Genomic DNA, 26,862 nt, shown 5'->3' with positions numbered 1-26,862 from the left:
CCATCACTATTTTTTCCTTCCCCATCGGTAAATGAATAAATAATAAATTATTATTTTTTAAGAAAACAGGTACTACAGGTAGTATCCTGATTTTTCTTTTTTAAATTTTTATTTTTTTTGACTTGGAGTTTCACTCTTTTCACCCAGGCTGGAGTGCAATGGTGCAATCTTGGCTCACTGCAACCTCTGCCTCCCAGATTCAAGTGATTCTCCTGTCGCAGCCTCCCAAGTAGCTGGGATCACAGGCACCTGCACCATACACAGCTAATTTTTGTAGTTTTAGAAACGACAGGGTTTTACCATGTTGGCCAGGCTGGTCTCGAACTCCTGACCTCAAGTGATCCACCCACCTCAGCCTCCCTAAGTGCTGGCATAACAGGCATGAGCTACTGCACCTGGCCTGAATTTTCTCTTAATCATTCTCTTTATTTTATTCAAAGCTCTAAATATATACATCTATCCCAAAACAACATATCATTTAGTTTTTCTTGATTTCTCTTAAATATATGTGGATTGAGTATTTTCTATTATATGATTTGCATTTGTCACTCATCATAATTTTGAGAATAATCTATTTTGATGCACATAGTTGTATTTAATTCATCTAATATTTTATGAATATATTCTTATTTATTCCACCATTCTACAGCATATGAGCTTTAGAATTGTAGCCAGGTGGGGCTGTCTTAGAATATAATTTACTAGTATGCATTTGTACATTCCGTTGAACATACATACAAGATTTTACTAAGGTGCACTTAGGAATAGAGGATCTATTCCTATGACTAGAGAGCATATCTGTCGTTGTTTTCACAGAATAATGCCAAATTGTTTTCCAACATGGTGGTAACACTGGCCCAAGCAATGTTCTGAAGGTCCCTACTTCTCTACATCTTTATAAACACTTGGTATTATCAGGTTTTAAAATTCTAGAACATCTGGTAAGTGTAAAATGATACTTCATTAAGGTTTTACATGTTTTTACCTATTTAGCAGCATCTTTTAATGTTTATTGGATATTACTGTCCTTTCTCTGTTGATCTATAAAGATTCATCATTTATGTTTGATACTAATCTTTTTATTGGCTATATGTGTTACTGAAAAACATCTTTCAATTTGTGTCTCATGTTTCTCTTTATGCTACCTTTGACTATGGATCAGTTCTTTATTTTAATGTACTCAAATTGATCAGTTTTTAGTTTTTGTATGTGAGAAAGAGAAAGGCAAATTTAGTAGCAGAGACTGTTGATGGCTTCCCTATATCCCACTGAACAATGCTTACTGCGAAACACCTGCTACTTTACCTAAAGGCTGTGGGAGCCAACTTGTTATCCACATAGAAAAAGCAAGAAGTAGGCCAGGTGCGGTGGCTCAAGCCTGTAATCCCAGCACTTTGGGGGGCCGAAGCGGGTGGATCACAAGGTCAAGAGATCGAGACCATCCTGGTCAACATGGTGAAACCCCGTCTCTACTAAAAACACAAAACATTAGCTGGGCATGGTGGTGCGTGCCTGTAATCCCAGCTACTCAGGAGGCTGAGGCAGGAGAATTGCCTGAACCCAGGAGGCGGAGGTTGCGGTGAGCCGAGATCGTGTCATTGCACACCAGCCTGGGTAACAAGAGTGAAACTCTGTCTCAAAAAAAAAAAAAAAAAGCAAGAAGTGCCAGAGAGAAAATGCCCTGAAAACATCCTTCAAGCAATGAAAGGGAGTTGATGGATGAACATCCCCGTTTCCTTACTACTTGGTTGGGTAATTCTGAGACATGTTTTACTAGCACTTCTCAAACCCTTCCAAACACTGAAACCATTGAGATAATCATACTTCCAAATCCATCGTAGACTCATGCCATCATAAAATACAATAAAAATAAATTACTAGGGAAGTAAAATTTTAAAGTAAAAGTAAAACTGAAAAAGCAAAAAAGAAAAATAGTAAGCTCCTTCTTTTTCAATACTTTCTCTTTCTTTACTTGTTATGGATTAGAAAGAGTCAACAAGTCAGTGCTGGTCCTTGGACCCATTTGGAATAACAGTGTTCTAGAACTCAGTTATTTACATGGTAATTATTTGTTAAAAAATATTGTATTGACCTTCTTCCCTTTCCTGTCTCACTTTCCCTCTTTCTCCTGAGTGTATCCTGATACCATCTCCTAAATAAACTACTTTCATTTATATCCTTATCTCAGGGTCTGCTTCTGAATAAACTCACTGAAAAGGGTTTTACTGAAGAAACACTTTCTCTATCCTGAAGTCATAAGAATACTTTTCTAAATGTTCACTGACATTTAAAAGTTACTCCTTTAATAAAATGTACTTGACTCATTTACAATTGTGCTACTGTGTATAACATGAGGTAAAAATCCAATTTTAATTCTTTCTCCTTATCCTAGGGAGACTAAAAAAAATATTTTTAATCACTCAGTTAATCTGCCTGATAATTTTAACTTCTGTCACATTTCCACATATGTATGGGTCTACTTCTATGTCCTATTATATTCAATGGTTCTATTAGACTTTCCCTGTGTCAATATCACAACTTAATTAACAATGAGATACAAGTCTTGCTATCTGGTCAAGTCTGTTAACTTGTATTTCATGTTCAGGACTGTCTTGACTACTCTTACCTTTTCCTTACATAAACATTTTATGACTAGCTTGTACGTTTTCAAAAAATGTTTGATTTTTGAATTTCAGTTGCATGTATTATAGATCAATTGGAAGATAAAATCAGGTCTTTATAATAATAGGTTTTCTCATCCATGAACATGGTATATCTTTTATTCAGGCCTTCTTTAACGTCTTTCAGTGCTTTATACATATATATGTGCATCTTGAAAACTTAGTTAAATGTATTAGTAAATACCTTATATTTTTATTGTTATTGTAAATAGTGTCTTGAAGAAAATATCACATATTTGACAGAAGATCCAAGATGGCTGAATAGGAACAGCTCTGGATTGCAGTTCCCAGTGAAAACGCAGAGGGTGAGTGATGACCACATTTCCAAATGAATTTTTACTGCCCACAGACCAGGAGATTCCTGGGTGGAAAAATGCCACGAGTCTCCAGCATGGCTGTTTCAGCCAGCATAGTGGGTCTCCGCACAAAAACTCACACAAATCCGGGTACCGTTTCATCTGGCTACTGGAATGCCTGAGATAAAGAGTCGCCCATTCAACTGAAACAAGGGGCTGAAACAGGGAGCCAGGTGATCTGGCTCAGCTGGTCCCACCCCAACAAAGACTAGCAATCTGAAACACTGTGGATTGAGAGTTTCACAGCAAGCACAGCTGGACCCAGGATGGTCCAGCTCTGTGTCGGGGGGAGAGTATCCACCATTACTGAGGCAGTTCACCATTACTGAGGCAGCCTACCGTTACCGAGTCAGCCCACCATTACTGAGGCAGTCCACAATTACCAAGGCAGTCTGCCATTAAAGAGACAGTCCACCATTACTGAGGCAGTCCTAACTAAACCCCTATAAACAAACCTGCAAGGAAGTTTACACAGCAGCTGGTCAGAGCCCACGGTAGCTCAGCAATGCCTCTGCTGGCAGACTGTGACTAGGCTACCTCCTCGCTGGGCAGGGCATCTCTGAAAAAAGGCAGCAGAATAACAGGAACTTATAAATAAAGCCTCACCTTCCTGGGACAGGGGAACCTGGGGAAAAAAGGTGGTTATGAGTTGCACTGCAGCAGACTTAAATGTACCTGTCCAGCAGCTCTGAAGAGAACAACGGAGCTCACAGCTCAGGACTTGAGCTCCTATAAAGGATAGACTCCCCGACCTCAAGTAGCTCCCCGACCCCTGTATAACCAAAAAGGCACCTCATAAAGGAGAGCTCAGGCTGACATCTGGCGGATATCCTTCTAAAACATTGGGACAAAGATAACAGAAGAAGAAATTGGCAACAACCCTTACTGTTCTGCAGCCTCTGCAGGTGACCCCAGACAAGCAGGGTCTGGAGTGGACCTCCAGAAGTCCTACAGCAGGGGGGCCTGACTGTTAGAATGAAAACTAAGAAACAGAAAGAAATAATTTCATCAGCAACACAAAGGACATCCACTCAGAGACCCCATCTGAAAGTCACCAACCACAAAGACCACAGGTAGATAAATCCACAAAGATGGGAAGACACCAGCACAAAAAGGATGAAAATACCCCAAACCAGAACACTTCTCCTCCTCCAAGGGATCACAACTCCTCACCAGCAAGGGAACAAGGCTGGATAGAGAACGAGTCTGATGAATTGACAGAAACAGGCTTCCGAAGGTGGGTAATAACAAACTTCTCTGAGCTAAAAGAACATGTTCTAACACAATACAGAGAAACTAAGAACCTTGAAAAAAGGTCTGATGAAATGCTAACGACAATAAACAGCTTAGAGAGGAATATAAATGAATTGATGGAGCTTAAAAACACAATACGAGAACTTTGCGAAGCATACACAAGTTTCAACAGCCGAATTGACCAAGCAGAAGAAAGGATATCAGAGATTGAAGATCAACTCAATGAAATAAAATGAGAAGGCAAGAGTAGAGAAAAAAGAGTAAAAAGAAATGAACAAAGCCTCCAAGAAATACGGGATTATGTGAAAAGAGCTAATCTACATTTGATAGCTGTACCTGAACGTGATGGAGAGAATGAATCCAAGCTGGAAAACACTCTTCAGGATATTATCTGGGAGAACTTCCCCAACCTAGCAAGGCAGGCCAACATTCAAGTCCAGGAAATACAGAGAACACCACAAAGATATTCCTCAAGAAAAGCAACACCAAGGCACATAATCGTCAGATTCACCAGGGTTGAAATGAAGGAAAAAATGCTAAGGGCAGCCAGAGAGAATGGTCAGATTGCCCACAAAGGGAAGCCCATGAGGCTCACAGCAGATCTCTCAGCAGAAACCCTACAAGCCAGAAGAGAGTGGGGACCAATATTCAACATCCTTAAAGAAAAGAACTTTCAACCCTGAGTTTCATATCCAGCCAAAGTAAGCTTCATAAGCAAAGGAGAAATAAAATCCTTTATGAACAAGCAATTGCTCAGAGATTTCATCACCACCAGGACTGCTTTACAAGAGCTCCTGAAAGAAGCACTAAACATAGGAACAACCAGTACCAGCCACTCCAAAAATGTACCAAATGGTAAAGGGCATCAACACAATGAAGAAACTGCATCAACTAATGGTCAAAACAACCAGCTAGCATCAAAATGGTAGATCAAATTCACACATAACAATATTAACCTTAAATGTAAATGGGCTAAATGCCCCAATCAAAGGACACAGACTGGCAAATTGGATAAAAGTCAAAACCCATCGGTGTTCTGTATCCAGGAAACACACCTCACATGCAAGGATACAGATAGGATCAAAATAAAGGGATGGAGGAAGATCTATAAAGCAAATGGAGAGCAAAAAAGAGGAGGAGTTGCAATTCTAGTCTCTGATAAAATAGACTTTGAACCAACAAAGATCAAAAGAGACAAAGAAGGGCATTACATAATGGTAAAAGGATCAATGCAACAAGAAGAGCTACGGATCCCAAATATATATGTGCCTAATACAGGAGCACCCAGATATATAAAGCAAGTTCTTAATGAACTACAAAGAGACTTAGACTCCCACACAATAATACTGGGAGCCTTTAACACTCCACTGTCAATATTAGACAGATCAACCAGATAGAAAATTAACAAGGATATCCAGGACTTGAACTCAGACCTGGACCAAGCAAACCTAATAGACATTTGCAGAACTTTCCACCCCACATCCACAGAATATACATTCTTCTCAGCACCACATCACACTTACTCTAAAATTGACCACATCATTGGAAGTAAATCACTCCTCAGCAAATGCAAAAGAACGGAAATCATAACAAACAGTTTCTCAGACCACAGTGCAATCAAATTAGAACTCAGCATTCAGAAACTAACTCGGAACCACACAACTTCATGGAAACTGAACAACTGGCTCTTGAATGTTGACTGGATAAAAAATGAAAATATCAATAAATCCAGGAGCTGGTTTTTTGAAAAGATCAACAAAATAGACCACTAGCCAGATTAATAAAAAAGAAAAGAAAGAATAATCAAATAGATGCAATAAAAAACGATAAAGGGGATATCACCACATATTCCACAGAAATACAAACCACCATCAGAGATTGCTACAAACAACTCTATGCACATAAACCAGTAAACTTGTAAGAAATGGATAAATTCCTGGACACTTGCACCCTCCCAAGCCTAAACAATGAAGAATAGATCAATAACAAGGGCTGAAGTTGAGACAGCAATTAATAGCTTACCAGACAAAAAAAGCCCAGGTCCAGATGGGTTTACAGCTGAATTCTACCAGACATATAAAGAGGAGCTGGTATCGCTCCTTCTGAAACTATTCCAAACAATCCAGAAAGAGGGAATCCTCCCCATATCATTTTATGAGACCAGCATCATCCTGATACCAAAACCTGGCAGACACTCAACAAGAAAAGAAAACTTGAGGCCAATATCCATGATGAACATAGTTGCAAAAATCTTCAATAAAATACTGGCAATCCAATTGCAACAGCACATCAAAAAGCTCATCCATCAGGATCAAGTAGGCTTCATCCCGGGGATGCAAGCCTGGTTCAACATACACAAGTATATAAACGTAATTCACCACATAAACAGAACCAAAGGCAAAAACCACGTTTATCTCAATACATGTAGAGAAGGCCTTCGACAAAATTCGACAGCACTTTATGCTAAAAACTCTCAATAAACTAGGTATCAATGGAACATATCTCAAAATAATAAAAGCTATTTATGAGAAACCCACAGCCAATATCATACTGAATGGGCAAAAACTGGAAGCATTCCCTTTGAAATCTGGCACTAGACAAGGATGCCCTCTGTCACCTCTCCTATTCAGTATAGTACTGGAAGTTCTAGCCAGAGCAATCAAGCAAGAAAAAGAAATAAAGGGTATTCAATTAGGAAAGGAGGAAGTCAAATTGTCTCTATTTGCAGATGACATGATTGTATATTTAGAAGGCCCCATCATCTCAGCCCAGAATCTCCTTAAACTGATACAAACTTCAGCAAAGTCTCAGGATACAAAATCAACAAACATATGAAAAAAATGCTTATCATCACCGGTCATTAGAGAAATGCAAATCAAAACTCATTGAGATACCATCTCACGCCAGTTAGAATGGCGATCATTAAAAAATCTGGAGACAACAGATGCTGGAGAGGATGTGGAGAAATAGGAACACTTTTACACTGTTGGTGGGAGTATAAATCAGTTCAACCATTGTGGAAGACACTGTGGCGATTCCTCAAGGACCTAGAAATAGAAATTCCATTTGACGCAGCAATCCCATTACTGGGTATATAACCAAAGGATTATAAATCATTCTATTATAAAGACATATGCACACATATGTTCATTGCAACACTGTTTACAATAGCAAGGACTTGGAACCAACCCAAATGCCTATCGATGATAGACTGGACAGAGAAAATGTGGCACGTATACACCATGGAATACTATGCAGCCATAAAAAATGATGAGTTTGTATCCTTTGCAGGGACATGGATGAACCTGGAAACCAGCATGCTCAGCAAATTGACACAGGAACAGAGAATCAAGCACCACATGTTCTCACTCATGGGAAGGTGTTGCACAATGAAAACACATGGACACAAGGAGGGGAGCATCACCCCCTGGGGTCTATTGTGGGGGAATAGGGGAGGGACAGTGGGGAGTAGGGAGTTGGGGAGGGATGACATGGGGAGAAATGCCAGATATAGGTAATGGGGATGGAGTCAGCAAATCACATTGCCATGTATGTACCTATGCAACAATTCTGCATGTTCTTTACATGTACCCCAGAAAAATGCAATAAAAAATATATATATTTTAAAAAAGAAAATACCACATATTTATTAGCTTAATAGAAATGAAATTGACTTTTTAATGTTAATGTCTTGGCAAACATGCTATATTCTTATATTAATTCTAATAATTTGTGTGCAGATTTCTTTGGATTATCTACATAGATAATTGTAGCATGTATAGTTAATAACAGTTTTGTTCAATTCCAATCTTTTACCTTTATTTTATTTTCTTATCTTCAACTATACTACCAATACAGTCTTTAATAGAAATGATGATATGTCTATCTCCAATTTTAAAGATAATGATGATATTGTTTCATCTTTGAGTATGGTGTTTATAGGTTTTTAGTTATCTTTATCAGTTTGAGGGGGTCATAATTATTCCAGCATACAAGAATATTTTGTTTTTTAAATCATGCTGAGCATTAACTGATGCTTTTTCTGTATCTATTGTAGTAATGTTATGTGTTTTCCCTCTTTTAGTATGTTACTGTAGCAAATTAAACAGATTTACTTAAGTTAGACTAATACTAATTTCTTAAAATAAACTATTTTTTTCATATTTATACAGTTTTGGATAGTTTACTAATATTTTGTTTAGGGTATTTGCATCTTTTTTTTCTCCTAATAAGCTCTTATGCTTTTGATATCAAGGCTACAGTCTTGTCATAAATTGAAGGGGGAAGTGCTTCTTCTTTTCCCTGTCTCATAAAGTGTGTAAGATTGGGATTACAAACTCCTTGAGTGTTTGACTAATTGCACTTATGAAGTCACCCGGGACTGATGTGTACTTTGTTGCAAAAGTTTAAATTACTGATTCTATTTCCTTATTTGTTGTAAAGCTATATAGAATTGCTTTTCCTTGAGTCAAGTTTTTAAATTAATATTTTACCATATCATCTAAATTTTACATTTATTGCTATAAGATTATATACACTATTACATTTTATCCTGTTTATTTTGAAATACATACAAATGCACAAACAAACATCTCATTAATTTTTCAGTACTGAACTTCATACCACAACCTTGCTTTTCTTTATCATTTTCACTCCTTAAGCACACATCTCTAAACACAATAGAGTTTATCATCAAATAAAGTAAGTATAGTAAATAGTGCTAAACTATTTTACAAAGGCCAGTCTGGGAGAACTAATACCTTTACAATGTTAACTTCCATTCCATGAACATGTTCTATCCCAGCATTTATTTAGACATTCTTACTGAGCATGTGTATTAGTCTTTTTGTTTTTAAAAATCTTGTTTCTTGCTTCAATTCTTAGGGGGTGTTTGCTTTGTATTATCAGATTTGTTCTTTTTAATAAGAATGAAAGTATTTAAAATCTGTCCAGCAACATTTTCTTTCTTTTTTTAATTGCATTTTAGGTTTTGGGGTACATGCAAAGAACATGCAAGATTGTTGCATAAGTACACACTTGGCAGTGTGATTTGCTGCCTTCCTCCTCATCACCTATATCTGGCATTTCTCCCCATGCTAACTCTCCCCAGCTCCCCACCCCCCACTGTCCCTCCCCTATTTCCCCCTGACAGAGCCCAGTGTGTGATGCTCCCCTCCCTGTGTCCATGTGTTCTCACTTTTCAACACCCACCTATGAGTGAGAACATGCGGTGTTTGATTTTCTGTTCTTGTGTCAGTTTGCTGAGAATGATGGTTTCCAGGTTCATCCACGTCCCTGCAAAGGACAAGAATTCATAGATTTGTATGGCTGCATAGTATTCCATGGTGTATATGTGCCACATTTTCCCTGTCCAGTCTATCATTGATGGGCATTTGGGTTGGTTTCAGGTCTTTGCTATTGTAAACAGTGCTGCAATGAACATTCATGTGCATGTGTTCCTATAGTAGAATGATTTATAATCCTTTGGATATATACCCAACAATGGAATTGCTGGGTCAAATGGAATTTCTATTTCTAGGTCCTTGAGGAATTGCCACAGTGTCTTTCACAATGGTTGAACTAATTTACACTCCCACCAACAGTGTAAAAGTGTTCCTATTTCTCCACATCCTCTCCAGCATCTGTTGTCTCTAGATTTTTTAATGATCGCCATTCTAACTCAATGTAGTTTTGATTTGCATTTCTCTAATGACCAATGATGATGAGCATTTTTTCATATGTTTGTTGGCCTCATGTATGTCTTCTTTTGTAAAGTGTCTGTTCATATCCTTTGCCCACTTTTGAATGGGCTAATTTGTTTTTTTCTTGTAAATCTGTTTTAGTTCCAGCAACATTTTCTTATGCAACCTTCTAAGAAGTGGTATGTCATGGCCTGGTTTAGTAGGTCATTCTGCCAGTTACTATGTAAGTCCTTGTTTTAAATATTTCCAACTCATAGGGAAAGGAAATAATTAGATATATTCATGTATTACTTGGCTGGATAAGGGGTCTGTGACCTGTGGGGCAGTGATATGAGGAGCAGTTAAGGAAGAGAAATAATTAGGCAGCAGGAAGATTCTCCATGGAGAGAGGGCTTTTTAAGTGTTTTGAGGAGTAGCCTGAATTTAGTTACCAGAGACACTGCTCCTTCCTGTAATTGTTTCTATACAATGAGATCCTTCCATTAAAGCCCTCTTTTCTTATTTGCCATATGTCCTGAATGTAGGCTTGGAGTGGGAACTCTTGCTCTCTGCATCATGGACTAGCAAATAAAGATGACCAGGGCATTCATCTCTCTCCGTTCCCTACTCTCATCTGCCAGCTCCAAGGCGCACTCCTGTTTTTATCACTGGTTGGTCAAAGTTGGAGGTACTCATGCAGATAGACTTGGGAGTCTTTTCCTCCAGATCCCTAAGGGATTTTCTGTCCAGGCAGCCTCAGCTTCAGCATCTCTTTTCTATCTGGGACTCCCTCCCCCATGATGTCTTGCATTAATTCTTTCACGAGCATTCATGGCATCCTCTTGTAGTTCTTAGGGCAGGTACAAAGGTGTTTTTCTCTATATTTCTTTAGGATGGTAGTTTAAGAAGAGTGATCAAGTTGCCATTTCTAATCAAAACTCTTATTTCCATCACTGAGACCTAAAAGGCAATATTGTGGAGTTAACAAAGATCATGGGTTGGAGCTTGACTGCCTGGATTTATGCCCTGTACTCACCACCTATTTGCTGTATTACCTTGGCCAAGTCGCTTAACGTCTCTGTGTTCCACTTTCCTTACTTTAAAATAAGAATAAAAATACTACCTACTTCATAGGTTGTCCTGGGGATTCGGTGTGTTAATAAACACAAAGTGCTTGGCTAGGTGTCTGGCACAAAGTAAATACTATCTATGTTTGATCCTCCCCCTGGCCTCATTGCACTCTCTGAGAACAGCTCTAGGGTAGCCTGGAGATCACTAACTTAATTTCTTGTAGAGACGATTAGGATTGTTGCTATATCCAGTGGTGTCCTTATCTCAATCTGCTCTTTCTCAATGATGTTATATTGCTAATCGTAGAAGCTATATCTTCTCATAGCTTACCGAACTTTCTACAATCTTCTTCTGATTTCTATGGTAAATAATCTCCAAATCTGTTTTTTTCTCTGAGGACTCAGAATTCATTCATTCAATAATGTATTTATTGTTTGCTTATTTATCTACCTGGTACTGTCCCTCTAAGTGCTTGGGAAGTAGCAGCAAGCAAAATGTAAGGAAACATTCTTGTCTCTGTCGAATGCATTCTAGTAGGAGAAGACAGATAATAAGACATACCATGAAATATACAGCATGTCAGATGAAATTGCTAAGGAGACACCCAAAGCTGGGAAAGGACAAAGAGTGTGGTGTAGGCAGCTTCCAGTTTTTAATAGAATGGTCTGAGAAGAGCTCGCTGAGAAGTGACATTGGAATAAAGACTTGAAGAAGCTGAAGGAACCGCCCTGCTTATTTGGCAGATTACTCTACCCAAAAAGGATGGTCAATACAGAGGCCCTGAGGCAGGGATGCCCCTGAAATATTTGAAGAGAATGATGACTGAATTTGCATAGTGTAGCACAAATAGCAAGAGATGACAGAGAGGTGAACAGAAGTGAGAATTCTGCTCATCTTGGGTGTGTGAACCACTGCAAGTCTTTGGGTTTTTAATCTCAGTGATATGAGAAAGCATCAGAGGGTTGGGAGCAGAGGGAGTGATATGATTTGCTTTGTGATTTAACAAGATCATTTTGGTTGCTATGTTGAGAAGAGAACGCAGGAGCCAGGGGTGAAGCTACAAAGATGATTTAGAGGCTGCTGGAATAATCTCAGTTGTAGAGTACAGTGGTTTGGACCTAAGAGGTGGCAGTAGAGGCTGTGAGAAATGGTCAAGGTCTTGATATATATTACAGGATGAACCAGGAGAATATGTTAGTGGCTCGGATGTGGGGAGCAGCAGGGCTGCTGCTCTGTACAAAGCCAGAGGATCTTAATCAAAGGCAATAAAAGTTGAAGAGGTTTTCTTTTTCTTTTTTTGAGACAGGGTCTTGCTGTATCACCCAGGCTGGAGTGGAGTGGTGCAATCATGGCTCACTGGGGCCTCGCCCTTCTGCCTTCAAGCAATCCTCCCACTTCAGTCTCCTGAGCAGCTGAGATCAGAGGCACACATCATCACACTCAGTGTGTGTGTGTGTGTATGTGTGTGTGTAAAGATGAGATTTCATCATGCTGCCCAGGTTGGTCTTGAACTCCAAGGCTCAGCCAATCCACCCACCTTGGCTTCGCAAAGTGCTGGGATTATAGGGGTGAATCACCACGCCCAGCCAGAAGAGGTTTTCTTTGAAGATGTTTAAGCCGGTTCTGACAAAAGTGAGGAGTCAAGGTTTTTGGTTTCAGCCACTAATAAAACAGAGATGCCATTAATTAAGATGGTGAAGACAGTGGGAAGAACAAGTTGAAGGATGAGCAGGCGCTCAGTTTGGAATGTGTTTAATTCCATGCGCTGATTAAGTAATCTAGGTGGAGAGGTTGAGGAGACAGATGGATAAATGACTCTGGAGGGCTAGGGAGAGGTCTGGCCTGGAGGTATCATTTGGGAACATTATTAACATATGGATAGATTTTAAAGCCAGGAGACTCGAAGAAATAATTAGGGAAATGAATGTGGATCCAGGGTCAGCAAACTATGGCTCTTGGGTTGAATCCAACCAGCTGCCCGTTTTTGCAAATAAAATTGTATTGGAACACTGCTGCACCCGTTTGTTTATCCTTTGTCTCGGGCTGTTTTCCTGCTACAATGGCAGCCTTGAGTAGCTGCTACAGATCCCCTTGTGGACAAAACCTATCCTTTAAGATCTGGCCAGCCTCTGGTATGGATATGAATGAGAAAAAGTCCCAAGAATTGGCCCAATAAGGTTGGGATTTTGGCTGTGTTCCCACCCAAAATCTCATCTTGAATTGTAATCCCCATAATTCCTCCATGTCAAGGGAGGATCAGGTGGAGGTAATTAAATCACGATGGTGGTTTCTCTCATGCTGTTTTCAGGACAGTGAGTGAGTTCTCAGGAGATCTGATGGTTTTGTAAGTATTTGGTAGTTTCTCCTGCGTTCATTCTCCTTTCTGCTGCTTGTGAAGAAAGTGCCTTGCTTCCTCTTCACCTTCTGCCATGATTGTAAATTTCCTGAGACCTCCCAGCTGTGCTGAACTCTGGGTCAATTAAACCTCCTTCCTTTATAAATTACCCAGTTTTAAGCAGTTATTTATAGCAGTATGAAAATGGACTAATAAATGCTGTTTAAAAAGAACCAGCAACTGCAATTCCAACATTTTCAGAGGCTGAGATGGGAGGACAGCTTGAGGCTGGGAGTCTGAGATCACCTTGGGCAACACAATGAGACCCTGTCTCTACAAAAAAGTAAAAAGAAAAACAAATAAATAAGCCGAGCATGCTGGCACATACCTACATGTGATGATACATGCCTATATGTGCCTATCTCACGTGTCCTAGCTACTGGAGAGGGTGAGCTGGGAAGGTCATTTGAGCCGAGAAGTCAGAGGTTACAGTGAGCTGATCATACCACCGCCCTCTAGCCTGGGAGACACAGCGTAACCCTATCTTTAAAGCAAAAACAAAGGAGAAGCCACTGAAGGAGGAGGAAATCTAGAAGTGTTTGATGAATTGGAAGCAAAGTACAAAAAGCGTTTTAAGAAGGATTTAACAACCAGCTCTGTCATATGTTGCCAACTGGTTAAATAAGAAGATGACTCTCTGAGTAATGACTATTGGATCTCATGATGTGAGGGTCACAGGTGATCTTGAAAGAAGTGATTTGGTGGAATGGCAGGGATCCAAGTAACTTTGGCTGAGAGGATTCAAGAACAAATAGAATGGATGCATAAAGAAGGGATGGAATAATAGCCTGAGGAGAAGACACGGCTGGGTATTTGTGGTTTTTGTGTTTTTAAAGATGGGAGAATATAACCAGTTACAGAGGGAAATGTTTGAGGTAGGGTGGAAAGGGGACAATTGCTGGAGCAATTGACATTGAGTTCAAAAAAACATTAAGTAGTATTTGGTGCATTAAGTAGAGAAACTGACCTTTATTTAGAAAACGAATGGTTCATCCATAGAAACACAGAGGTGAGGGGGAGGTCAAATTGGTGGGCAACATGTGGGCAATAAGAGTTGCAGGGAACTTCTTTGAACAGTTTCAGTTTCTCAGTTCACTAGGTAACAAGGTCATTTGTGGAAGTGACAACAGGTGGATGTGCTAAAGGTCTGAAGATGGGAGAAATACTCTCTGGGAGAGTAGAGGGATGAATGGGTCAGGGAAAGACCTTATTACCAGGTGACTTTAAAAACCAGCTCCCGTGGTGCTTCTGGCTTCCAAGTGACAGCGGTTAGCACAGTAGTGTGCAGCAGCTGTGAAAGGGAAGACCTAGCACAGACAGGAAATCAGACGGAGGTAGGGTTGTGAATACCTGGAAATGAGAATGAGGCTGAAGTGTTGGGGGAGGATGCAGGGAAGTAACTGGAATGATCAGCCCAGGATCAGCTGGGTAGAGAAGGGAATGAGGGCAACCAACAGGTAGCAAGTCCTAGTGGGGCTGAGTTTTTGGAGCTACAGTACTACAGGGAATAAATTGAAGAGAGAAGAGATGTGGTCAGAGTAAAATGTTTGAAAATGAGATTACAGAGGGGTTAGAGGTTATTTAAAAGTGGACTTTTGCCCAGGGCAAACAGAAATTTTGCATAGATCTCTGGTTTTTCCTAAACACCCTGAAATAAAAAGCTGCCTAAGATGTCTGATGTTAGCCACACACCACTTAGCAAAGCTCTTGGCAGAGAGTAAGTTAAGGGCTTTTCACATAGACTTTCATGTACTACAGCCTCTGTAGAGAGGCATTTTACAGATGGGGCACTAAAGTGTACAGAATGCAAGTCCTTTAACCAAAGTTGCATAGCAAAGTCGTGGATGAAGACTGGATATAGCTCAGACACTTCCGTTTCCAAAGCATTTTCCAAATCACCCCTTTCTTCTATCACCTGGTAGATCTGCGGGTCCAGAAGGCTGAAAGGCAGTCATAGCATCTTTTAGCAGCAAAATCAGGGTGTCTCAGCCCAAGTAAGAGGTTCTTTCCACCCACCACATTGCCATTCCATAGTCAAGATGTCCATTACATAAGATAGACTTATTTTCCTTTGATTAAACTAGGTCTCTCATTGTAAAAAGACATCTTGGCAAAAAAAAAAAAAAAAATTCCTTTTTTGTCTTATCTTCTAATTCTGTGTCGCTTTTCCATTCTTTATTCTTTGTAATTCTTTAATGAAATCACATTTTCCCTTTCCACAATTTCTTCTTCTATCCAACAGCATGGAACTTTCCATCCTTTTGACAGAGTTCTACAACAAAGGTTAATTACTTTATAATTTCATTCTCTTAAAAAAAAAAGCACACTAAAATTGCTAATTTTAACTGTGCTTCTTGTCAGCGGGTTCATGTAAATTCACTGTAATTAAACCAGATGTTTTCTTGTGCCTTTAAGTCAGGTGGTAATTTAAGGAAAATTTTCATTTCAACGTAAAGGAGGACAGAGTGTTATCAAGAGAAGTCCTCTCCTCTCCTCCCCTCCCCTGCCCTCCTCTCCCCTCCCCTCCCCTCCCTTCCCTGCTCTATTTCCACATCTGAAAACAGATTCACAATAGTGAACTTTGCGGGTAGATATGAGAAATTCCAAGGTAGCATATATAAAAGCAGCGAGCCCTGCCCAATTCAACAGGAGTTTCTCTTGCTACTTTTCTTGTCTAGCTAATTTTTTTTTTTTTGGTCTCTGCACTTCAGTTGCCATATTTGCTTTTTCATTCATTATAAAAAGGCTTGGAACAGTGTTAATAAGAGAGATTTAGATAATTTTAGTCTTATATTTCCTAGTTGTGTTGGAGAAAACATATTTGTTCCAGATAAATCTTTACAACTTAAGTCATTATAGCCTTTTAATTGAACTATGCAGTGGTATGCTACTAAATGATTCACAACTTGCTCTTCAGGGAAAAATAAAAATAAAAGTTTGCCAATTTCCATGGTGTAAATATTTACACCATGGTTGATTTGAAGCAATAAATGTGGTACTACTGAACTTGGAGGTGGGAAGAGAAGCAAGTTAGTTTGAGTTAGCTTTGAATATAGCTAACATATGTCATACATATCCCCCAACTTCACAAACAGTACCCATAAATGGGACCCTGTGGTGTCATGAAAAGGGTATGGAATTTGATGTGGGATAGTCATTCATTCATCCATCTATTCATTCAACAACAGTTAATGAGCCCATACTATGGATTAGCAGAGTGAACAAAACAAAGTTTCTATCCTCATTAAGCTGATGTCTCTTGTAATCAATATACAGCACGAAGTAGAGAGAAATAAAGCAGAAAAGAATGGTAGAGATTTTGGCCAGGAATAGAATTATATATCAGGTGGTCAGGGAAGGCCCTTCAGGTAAGATTTTGAAATCTATTTATTCTTCTTCTGCACAACTGTATCAATAGTATCTACATCACAGTGTTTGAGAATTGACTGTAATAATGGAGAGTATCAGCACAATGCCTCGCTCACAGTGGGCATCCAAAAAACGTAACTGCATTTCTCTTTACCCTTTATAATATCTCAAGATCATCTTTGTAAACATCTCAAATGTGCTGAGCTCTAATAAAGGGATGGCTTCAGGAATCACTAAGGTGTGAATAGCGTTTACCCTTAACACTAAATGACTCTGGAATGCTTTACTTACTGCCTTGTTGCTATTGCTTTTTCTGCTTTTCCCCTCACTTTTCCATTTTCCAGGTTTTATGTGCCATATCTTGTTACTACAGATGTACTCATCCTTAGCAACATGCAGCCTCCTTCAAGTTTACTGCGACCTGAGAAACCCGATGATCGGCTCATTAGAAATGTACGCTTAATAAAGGTACTCATTCCTGAGATATGTCAGTCTTCCTTACAATTAAAGTACATGAGCTTTTTAAAAAGGATGATGTTAAATATGTTTATATGTAATTAATTGTATTAAAGATCAATTATATTAATTATAGTATATGTTATGTTATTAATTATAATCAATTATGTATAATTATTATATGGGATCCTACATTTCCTTATTTATAAAATAGGAAAACCAATGCTCTTTTCTCCTTCACATTTGGTGTTAAGATTAAATGAATCTATATTGCTAGTGAAAATGCAAAATCGTACAACTTCTATGGAAGAGTACCTCTCAACAGCTAATAAAACTCCATATGCACTTACTCTCTGACTCTTGCAATCCCACTTTTAGGAATTTATCCTAAAGATACATTGCCATAAGTACCAAACAACATATGCACAAGGCTATTTACTACGGTATTATTTATGCTAGTAGATAATAGAAAGTTTCATGATCCATCCCTCTCTTCTCCTTTTTTTTTTTTTTTTTTTTGAGATGGAGTCTCATTCTGTTGCCCAGGCTCAAGGGCAATGGCACAATATCAGCTCACTGCAACCTCCACTTCCCAGGTTCAAACAATTCTCGTGCATCAGCCTCCCGAATAGTTGAGATTACAGGCATGCACCACCACACCTGGCTAATTTTTTTTTTTTTATTTTTAGTAAAAAAGGAGTTTCACCAAGTTGGTAAAGCTGGTCTTGAACTCCTGACCTTGTGATCTGCCCACCTCGGCCTCCCAAAGTGCTGGGATTACAAGCATGAGCCACCGTGCTTCTCCCATCTCTCCCTTTTTATATGAAAGGTAGTATAATTGATATACTTTGCATCTTGTATTTTTGTTCACTCAGTATATCCTGGAAATCACTTCATATCAGTTACTACAGAATTTCCTCATTATTTTTTATGACTCTATTTTATTACATTGTGTTGATGGAAATACTATGACTTATTCAATCAACATCCAATATCTTTTTATATTATCCCACTTAATGTGCACAAGAATCTATAAGATAGGTATTTTAATTAATTCCATTTTATAGATGAGGAAACCAAGGCACTAAGAGGTTAAACAACTTGTCCCAGGCATGCTTGGCTCCAGAGTGTACTTTGTCTGACAGTGTACAATTCTACCTGTTGGTAGAAGGGGCTACACATTTCTGAAACAGTAAAGTCAGATCTAGTGAAATCTTCTCGAATTGGAAGTTTTACACGGTCTACTCTGACGATGACCCCAAAGTCCAGTGTGTGGGATCTGCAGTGAGGATGAACTGCAAGGGTGTAAGGGAGGGATGGATCATGAAGGTAGGCTGTGTAAAACTTCCAGCTCTAGGATGGGATTTGGTGGAAGTGAGAATTAGGGGCAGAGTGAGAAGAGGCTGGCACTATTTCCCTTATCTTTCTGTGAGATTTTACAGCTGAGAATGTGAATCTGGGTTCTACTCAGGGTCATAACTCTGAGGTATTTAGAACTTGCTTATATAAAAACAAGAGTATTAGATCCTACTGAATCCCAGCAAAACACACACATACACACACACACTCTCTCTCTCTCTCACACACACACACACACACACATACACACACAGAAATTTTTCAAAAAATGTACAAGACAGAATTGCCATGGTAGAAGTCCTATCTTTAAGTTCTAAGGCTAAACTGAGTCTAGTGGGGTCTTTTTTTTTTTTTTTTTTTTTGTGCCTGAATTTCACTCTTGTTGCCCAGGCTGAAGTACAATGATGGGATCTCAGTTCACTGAAACCTCTGCTTCCCAGGTTCAAGCGATTCTCCTGCCTCATCCTCCAGAGTAGCTTGGATTACAGGAATACACCACCATGCCCGGCTAATTTTGTATTTTTAGTAGAGATGGGGTTTACCCACGTTGGTCAGGCTGGTCTCGAACTCCCGACCTCAGGTGATCCGCCCACCTCGGCCTCCCAAAGTGCTGGGATTACAGGTGTGAGCCAGTGTGCCTGGCCAATAGGGGTATTTTCTTCATGCAGCTGACAGTGACAGTGCTCTGGCTAGACCCTTTCAGATCTTTTTATACCATTTTTGTGCACCTCTATCCTTTGCCTACATGTGCAGAGAGACAAAAGTTCCTGAAATTTTACTTCCAAATCTCTCCTCCCGATCCCAGCCCCTAACTGTTGGCTGGCAGCTTCCTTGGCTAACTTAGAACACCTGTGATATATGGCCCACCCTGAGCAGTGAAGGCTCAGGTTGCAGTCGCTTTTCGCTGGACTTGGTCAGAAGTTGCACCTTGGCTTTCTCCCCTTCCTTGTCCAACTTCCCTTACTCTCCTCCCAGTCTTCCCTGGGAAAACTTTCTTAATCAGTCACCTATGCATGAAGCTTCTGATTCTGGGCAACTATCTAAAGCCATGCCACAAGGTAAGAGACAGGGTGGCAGGAGGGGAAACTGAAATATGGTCATAAGGAAGCATTTCCTAGGAACGTAAGTCCTAGAATTGGCTAATTCTAGCCTATCACTAAGGTAACTGCAGTGAGCCTGGGAAGAAACATCCAAGTCAACCCGCAGCAGTCAAGGAATGCTTCCTGGAGGAAGTAACATTTGAGCAAAGACTTGAAAGATCAATAGAGGTCGCCTTGTAAACATGGAGGAGAAGTCATTCCAAGCAGGAGACATGGCATGGGGAAGGACAGAGAGGCAGGAAAAGTTATATGTTCTAGCAGTAGTGGCTCTAGGTTCTTGGAGTCTCAAGTTATGAGGAAGAAAAACTGCAGAAGCACACTTTCTAGAAACTTGTGGGGTATGGAGGTGCGCTAAGGTGGGGAGGGAGACATGGAGGCTCCTAGGCTGACTTTTAGATCTCTCTCTTGAGTTACTAGGTGCAGTTCATTGAGATGAGGACCACAGGGAAAGCCAGTATAGAACTGGAGATTAGCTCATTTCCAAATACCTTGAGTTTGACACGACTGTCATACAGCCAAGTGAATATTTAATTCTGGGTGCATCAATTGTGTATGCTAAGCTTTTTAATTCTTACATAATTCAGCACTGTCTGACTTCCAAATTCAACATGTTTAAACAATGTGTTGCATGTTGTCTCTTTCCAGAGGCATCGGTGCAGTCAAGCCTTGGAGAGAGAAGGTGGTGGACACAGTTTGGGTATCTGTCCCCTCCCAAATCTCATGTTGAATTGTAATCTTCAATGCTGGATGTGTGACTGGGTCCCTCATGGGACCTGGATCCTTCATGGGACCTGGATCCTTCATGGCTTGGTGCTGCCTTAGCGACAGTGAGTGAATTCCCCGCAGATCTGGTTGTTTAAAAGTGTATGATACTGCACCATCAATCTCTCTCTTGTGCCTGTTTCTGCTGCGTCGTGTGCCTGCTCCTACTTCATTTTCCACCATCAGTAAAAGCTCCTCAGCCTCCTCAGAAGCCAAGCTATGTTAGTGCTATGATTTCTGTACAGCTTGCAGAACTGTGAGCCAATTAAATCTCCTTTCTTTATAAATTACCTGGTCTCAGGTATTTCTTTATAGCAATGCAAGAATGTTCTAATACACTGGTATGAAGTGAGAAGGGGAATGGGGGTACAAAAGGGCCAAAGCTGAGTGCATGTCTATGGCAGTCACTGTGATGGAGAAGCACCTCCTGGAGGTGTGCAATGCATAGCCTACATTTTCCTTCATTGAAGACCTTGGAAAAGAAAGGTGTGTCTGAGGGAATTAACAATGTAGGGAAAACAAAAGCCTCCTAACTGACTGGCATGGCCCCTTGAGCAGATTCAACATCCCCCTTCCCAGGTAAGCTCTCCTCCCTTGCTTACCGTCTTCCTCAGTCTGGACCACCAGCTCCTCACTCTCCATTCGGCCCTCAGGGTTGGACAGCAGGAGTCGCAGCCGGATGGTCATGAAGGGGCGCAGGCCTCGCAGGGTGTAGTGGGAGGAGGTCTGGATGACCTCTTCAGCCTCGTACTGCTGCTGGTTGAACACATACTGGTACTGCACGGTGAGGTTGTAGCTGTGGCAGCGGGTCACCGTGTAGCCGAAGGGTTCCCACTGCAGGGTCAGCTGCCGGGCTCGGATGTCCACGATTTCCACGTTCTGTGGGCCATGCACTGGATCTGCAAGACACACAGGCAAGAAAAAAGGGCTCTGAGGAGACCGCCAGGAAGCTGGGGCACATGTTCTGCTAAAACAGGGAGCACAGCTTTTCCAAACGTATCTCCACCATTCAGTCACTGCCATCATGATTTTGGCCACAGGCAGTATAATTTAGAGAACACTTTTCCTTAAATCAGTCTCCCTTGTCTAATAGAAAACCTCATAAATAAATGTTAACCACAAAAATAAATGTGAAATTGTTAAATCCTTAAGAGTGTACCAGAGCACCAGTGAAAATCTTCTTGATACCACAAACAGCACACTCCCCACTTCTGGGATATGCTTAGACGGCTGCTGAGAGCTGACCTGCCTCCTTATTCTGAATCCAGCCACAACCTGTCCCCTTTGGAGGTCAACCTCTCCTCTTCGGCCAACAACATCCAGATGCACAAGCTGGAAACTGAGTCACAGCCTCAACCCGCAACACCCAGTTTATCCATGCAGTCATCACGACCCACCGACTCTGCTTTGGGATCTGCGCTCCTTTCCTTGAGTACACAGTTCATCATTTCCTAATCTCTCACAACAGTCCTCCACCCCTCTTGTCTCCTCTCCACTTTCTCCCTAAGCCACCCCTCTGGGATCATCATTCTAAAAGCCAATCTGAGCACGACTTCTCACTCTAATGCTGTCTTCCACTCCACGCTTCCTACTGATTTTGGTCGCAGGTCACCAGGCATAACATCGTCTATGTCTCATTTTATTAGGAATATTCTATTTATACTTTATGTACATTAAATAGATTTTTCATATACAAAACAGGTTATAACAAACAAGATGTTTTTCAAAAATCCTCACGTATAAAGCTCAGTTTATGTTGAGGTTTAGGCATTCGTTTCTTGGGGGTGTTTGTTTTGTTTTGTTGAGATGGGAGTCTGACCCTGTCTCCTAGGCTGGAGTCCAGTGGCATGATCAGAGCTTGTCCCAACCTCAAACTCCTAAGCTCAAGTGATCATGATCCTCTAGCCTCAGCCTCACAAGTAGGTGGGCCTACACCATGCTTGGCTAATTTTTTAATTTTTTCAGATATGGGGTCTCCCTGTGTTGCCCAGGCTAGTCTCAAACTCCTGGGCTCAAGCGATCCTCTTGCCTTGGCCTCCCAAAGTGATGGGATTGCAGGCATCATCCACCATGCCTGGCTCTGGGGTCGGACATTTGTTATGGTAGAAACATAACTTCTCATGTGATGGACACCCCAGAAATTCTTGTGTCAGATTTTCTTCTCTGGGAGGAGTTAAGCACAGGCTAGAGATTAAATCAGTACTTCTCCCCATACTTATAGGACAACAGAATTGTGTATCCTCTTTGGGTCCACTTTTTATTTCATTTGTAAAATCATGATAATAGTAGCTAACCTCATTGCCGGGGAAGGGGAAGTTAGACGAGACGTTTGTACAGCAGTTAGAATTAGGACTTAATAAGCACTCTTCATATAACTGGAGAGTGTTGTTTGTTTTGCAGTAATAGTAATAATATATATGTAATAGTAATAACAGTATTCCACATGCTGTGTCTACCCTGAATGCCTTGTGAGTGGCAGTGCTGGGAGCACCCTTATGCAACACGATGGGCTAGAGTTCCCTCTGCTCCAATCCCCTCAGAGCATTTAGGGGTAAGGCTACCTCTGCACCAGTGCAGCAATTAGAAAGAGGGAGAGCTACTGGTGCTAGCCGATCTGTCCCTATGGGAAAATGTCCTATAACTTGTGTTAGAGTCTCAGCAAGGAACACAGTTCACAGGAATGTCAGGACACCTGGCGAGCCAGCACAGAGCTGCCCACGTGGCTGCGGGAGACAGGGTGTTGAGGATAGTGGACAGCCCCAGCCCCTGATCTGCTGAGGAGTTCATGGTCCCTCTTACAGCCAAATTACTTGTGCTCACAGGTCCTTTGTGCAGAGCAGAACCAGCACCCCAAAATCAAATGGGTGACTTTGAGGATGTGACACCGAGCAAGCTGTTGCCGAGGGCCTGCTGTGGAACTGAAGGTGACATGCGTTCCCCGTGGCTGGGGATTATGATCTGGTAGGGTTGCGGCTGCTGGCTAAACATCTCAAAGTTGTACAGACTGCACTGAGAACAGGTGCACAAGTGCACAGACAGCGAAAAACTGCTTTCCTGGGAAGCCCCGAGCATCCCCACCAGCCTTGCCTAGCTGGAGCCTCTCCATTTGTCCAGGTGCCAGAACTCTGCTGGCAGGGAGCCACTGCCCCTGCTCAGGGCCTCTTCAGCACTCCTCCCCTGGGTGTGCCCTCCAAACTGATGCCAAGCCCCAATACAACACTCACCCACATGGCACTCTTGCCTCCCTCCTGAGGCAGTGAGAATAGGAACACTGAAGACCCATTTAAGCCCCAGGCTAAGACTATATTTTATTGACCATCTTAAAATGTACCATATCCCAAATTAAATACAATTTTTGAGATCTCCATTATGCCCTTAACCCACAAACAAAACTACAAAAACAAAACACCATTGATGGAGCCACAGCCACAAATGCTGGGTTCTATCTTCTCAACCATCGTATCAACCTGGGAGGGAAGGATGGCCCAGCTCAACATTACAGATGAGTAACTTGAGGTCCAGAAGGGTACAGGAATTTCTACAGAGTAGCAAGTCCAGCAAGTGACAAAGTGGGGGTTTTGAACTTGTGTCTGCCTGCCCCACAAGTAGTGTGCAATGTAAAAAAGAGTCTCTGTAAGTTATCAGTTACACTCTCTATTTTGTAAATCTCACTGCCTGGGGGAAAGGCATCACTAGCTCTGTCCAAGAGGAAAACCAAGCTCTTTGAGACAAAATGATTGGTCTAAAGTCACAGAGTGAGCGGTACAGCCAAGATCTGAGGTCTGCCAGAGTGGGAAACCTGTGTTTTCTCTGCACCTTGATGCCACCGAAGACTGAGACCAGGAAAAGAACATATACGTGAGGCATGTCACCTTCATCAGGAGTCTGGGAAGACTTGAAGAGAACATTGTGAGAAAGTCCAAATGCTATAAGGCAATAATGACTTGGGTCTCAGGAGCCTAGGACCTGAGGGAGAGGGTGATGCAGTGACATAAACACATTTAGTGCCAAGGTGACCATGGGCCTTTTGACCCCTGGTCTCTGTTCTCCCTGGAGCTCACCTCTAGAGGTGTGCACACAAACACCTTTCTGCTTCTCTTAAAGGAGTAACAGGCAGGAACATCTTTTTAAAGAAGACAAGAACATCGTGATCTTGCCACACGGCAAAGAGACTCTCCCAGAGTGGAAAGGTTGGGATACAGGAAAAGCCGCTTGTTCCTTCTTGATCATGTGTGACTGTCACGACAGGCCCCAGGCACAGTGGTGCTGATCGGAGCGTGGCCTGAAGCCAACTCTGGAGCTCACTAGCTGTGTGACCTTGGGCAAGGGTACTTCATCGCTGAGCCTCCATCTCCTCATCTATAAAGTGGAAATTATTACACTAGTCTCAGAAGGCTCTTAATGAGCATAAAATGAACTGTAAAGACAGAGAAAATTGCCTTTGCCTAACGGTAGGTATTCCTCTTAGGGAGAATTGCCTTTCTTGGAGAAGTGCCTTCTGAAGCTTGTTTGGGGTCGAAGTTGCATCCTTGGGACCTCTGTGTCACTTCTGCTGAGACTCCAGTGGAAGAGAAAAATAAACCCACTGGGGGCTTGGACAGAATAAGAGAGGTGTGAGGGTGAACAAATGGCAGAATATTAGGTGAAGCCCAAGGTGATCGCTCCCCAAGTGATTTTTACATCTCCAGCAAGGCCCTCAAAATACAACAAAGATGTTTGCTGTGCCTGCGTCTCCTGTGGGTTCTAGAAGGGACTGAGGTCTGCACGCCTTGGGTCTAATTAAGATACCATGTGGGAACACAGGGACCAGAGGCAAAGGAATCTTGGAACATTTGCTCGTGTGTATGACTGAAATCTTGGGAGATGATTTTGGGGGTCCTACCAGCTATGAAAATTCAGACTGAAGGAAATCTCAGTTCGTATTCAAAGGCAAGAAGGACTCTGGTGAACCTAGAGATTCGTTACTTGCAGGTGAAAGCATTTTGTAAATCTGAGAACTCCCATTCGGGAAAGAGAAAGACAATGGCTATTAAGCAGCAGCCCTGGGCTAGGTGCTACCCTTCACACTTGTGTCCTGAAAGCAACTCTGGGGTACAGCAAGTTGAGACTCAGCGAAGGGATGTAACTTACCCAGGGCCACGTGGCCGAGCCCCCATTCTCTGGGGGGCAGTTCCATGAATGGGTCAGTCACACACGTAAGCACACAAGCCTGTCCCGAACATGTGCAAAATCACAAATGGGTCTGGGATAAGAAGACAAATTTCAGCCTGTAGCCCCTTCCCCCTTCCCCTTTCTCCCAACCACTTCCCCCATGACCAGGGGCCTCACATATGTGTCTGTGGCGACCTCAGTCCTCAGGCGCGAGTTCTGTCCACTTCCCCCAAACATCCAGCCTTTGGCCATGGCACTTTGCACTGTTGTCCGACACACTCAGCATTTGTCATACTGTCCAGGAATTGCTTGTTCGTGTGTTTATCTCCCCTCCCAGCAACGGACCATGCTCTGTTTGTCAGTAACCTCAGCACCTGCACAGGGTCTGTCGAGGGGCAGTTCCTGTGAGATGAACAGATGGTGACCTGTTCTTGGGAGCTGAGCTCAGACTTCCTGACTCCACAGTCCTTGTTCTGTCCCCTTCGGCATGTCAGCAGGGTCTTTAAGGGTATTTTTTTTTTTTTTTTTTTTTGCATTCAAGCAAGAGCATATCCTCAAATCCTATACAATGGAAACTAGTTTTTAGAATGTGATGGAAGCATTCATGCTTTCAGTCTGACCCTTCTAACCCTCATCTGCCAAACCCAGCTTCTGCTGGGTAATTGCCTGCAGCATGGAGAATCTGGGGTTTACATTCGCATTGGTGCAAACAAGTTGGAAATTGCTGAGAAAGCCTTTTGTGTGCAGTGGAGATTGGTTTGTTGAATTTACATTCCCCGTGTAAATATGGCCAAGCCTAGAGCCTATGGTTTCTGCCTCCAGATAAAGCCCTGTCCGTATGACCTTCTTGAGTAACAGCCCACGGGCCAAGAAGATGGCAAACAGTGGGAAGAGAGTGTGGCTTATCTGGGAAGCTGGAAAACCAACCTCTGATGATAGAAAATCAAACTGGCTCTACCTCTGGATGCACTTTCTGCATGCTCTTAGACTAGACAACGGTGGCCTTGTCCCAAACCCTGTACTTTAGAGAGCCATCTTGGCCCACTTCAGAATGTGCCCTCTTTCCGGAGCAAGGGATCAGGAGGTCAATGGGCTGTGTCCACCTGGTTCTGTCCTCTCCCTTATGGTCGAGGCTCCACATATATGACACCCTAGAATTCCCTGCCCAGGGGCCCTACACTCAGTGTCAGGGTCTGTGTGACCCTCTTCCCTTGGTCTGCCCTTCCT

The 26,862-nt window shown here is 41.7% G+C and overlaps 1 protein-coding gene across 13 annotated transcripts in view; it reads right to left on the bottom strand.

Annotated features, from left to right (window-relative positions):
- PTPRT (protein tyrosine phosphatase receptor type T) overlaps positions 1-26,862 on the bottom strand; it is a 1,128,767-nt gene that overhangs the window by 390,430 nt on the left and 711,475 nt on the right. For all 13 annotated transcript variants that reach the window (XM_032295649.1, XM_032295654.1, XM_032295655.1 and 10 more), the window contains exon 8: positions 21,087-21,383. In XM_032295649.1, coding sequence (XP_032151540.1) covers positions 21,087-21,383 — 297 coding nt within the window. The remainder of the gene's footprint in view (positions 1-21,086; positions 21,384-26,862) is intronic.

The sequence above is a fragment of the Sapajus apella genome, unplaced genomic scaffold (assembly GCF_009761245.1).
Source record: "Sapajus apella isolate SASKATOON/1434 unplaced genomic scaffold, GSC_monkey_1.0 scaffold33, whole genome shotgun sequence".
In the NCBI taxonomy this organism is placed as follows: Eukaryota; Metazoa; Chordata; class Mammalia; order Primates; family Cebidae; genus Sapajus; species Sapajus apella.
Note: the sequence above shows the minus strand (reverse complement) of the source record. Positions and strands in the feature narration are given on the sequence as shown.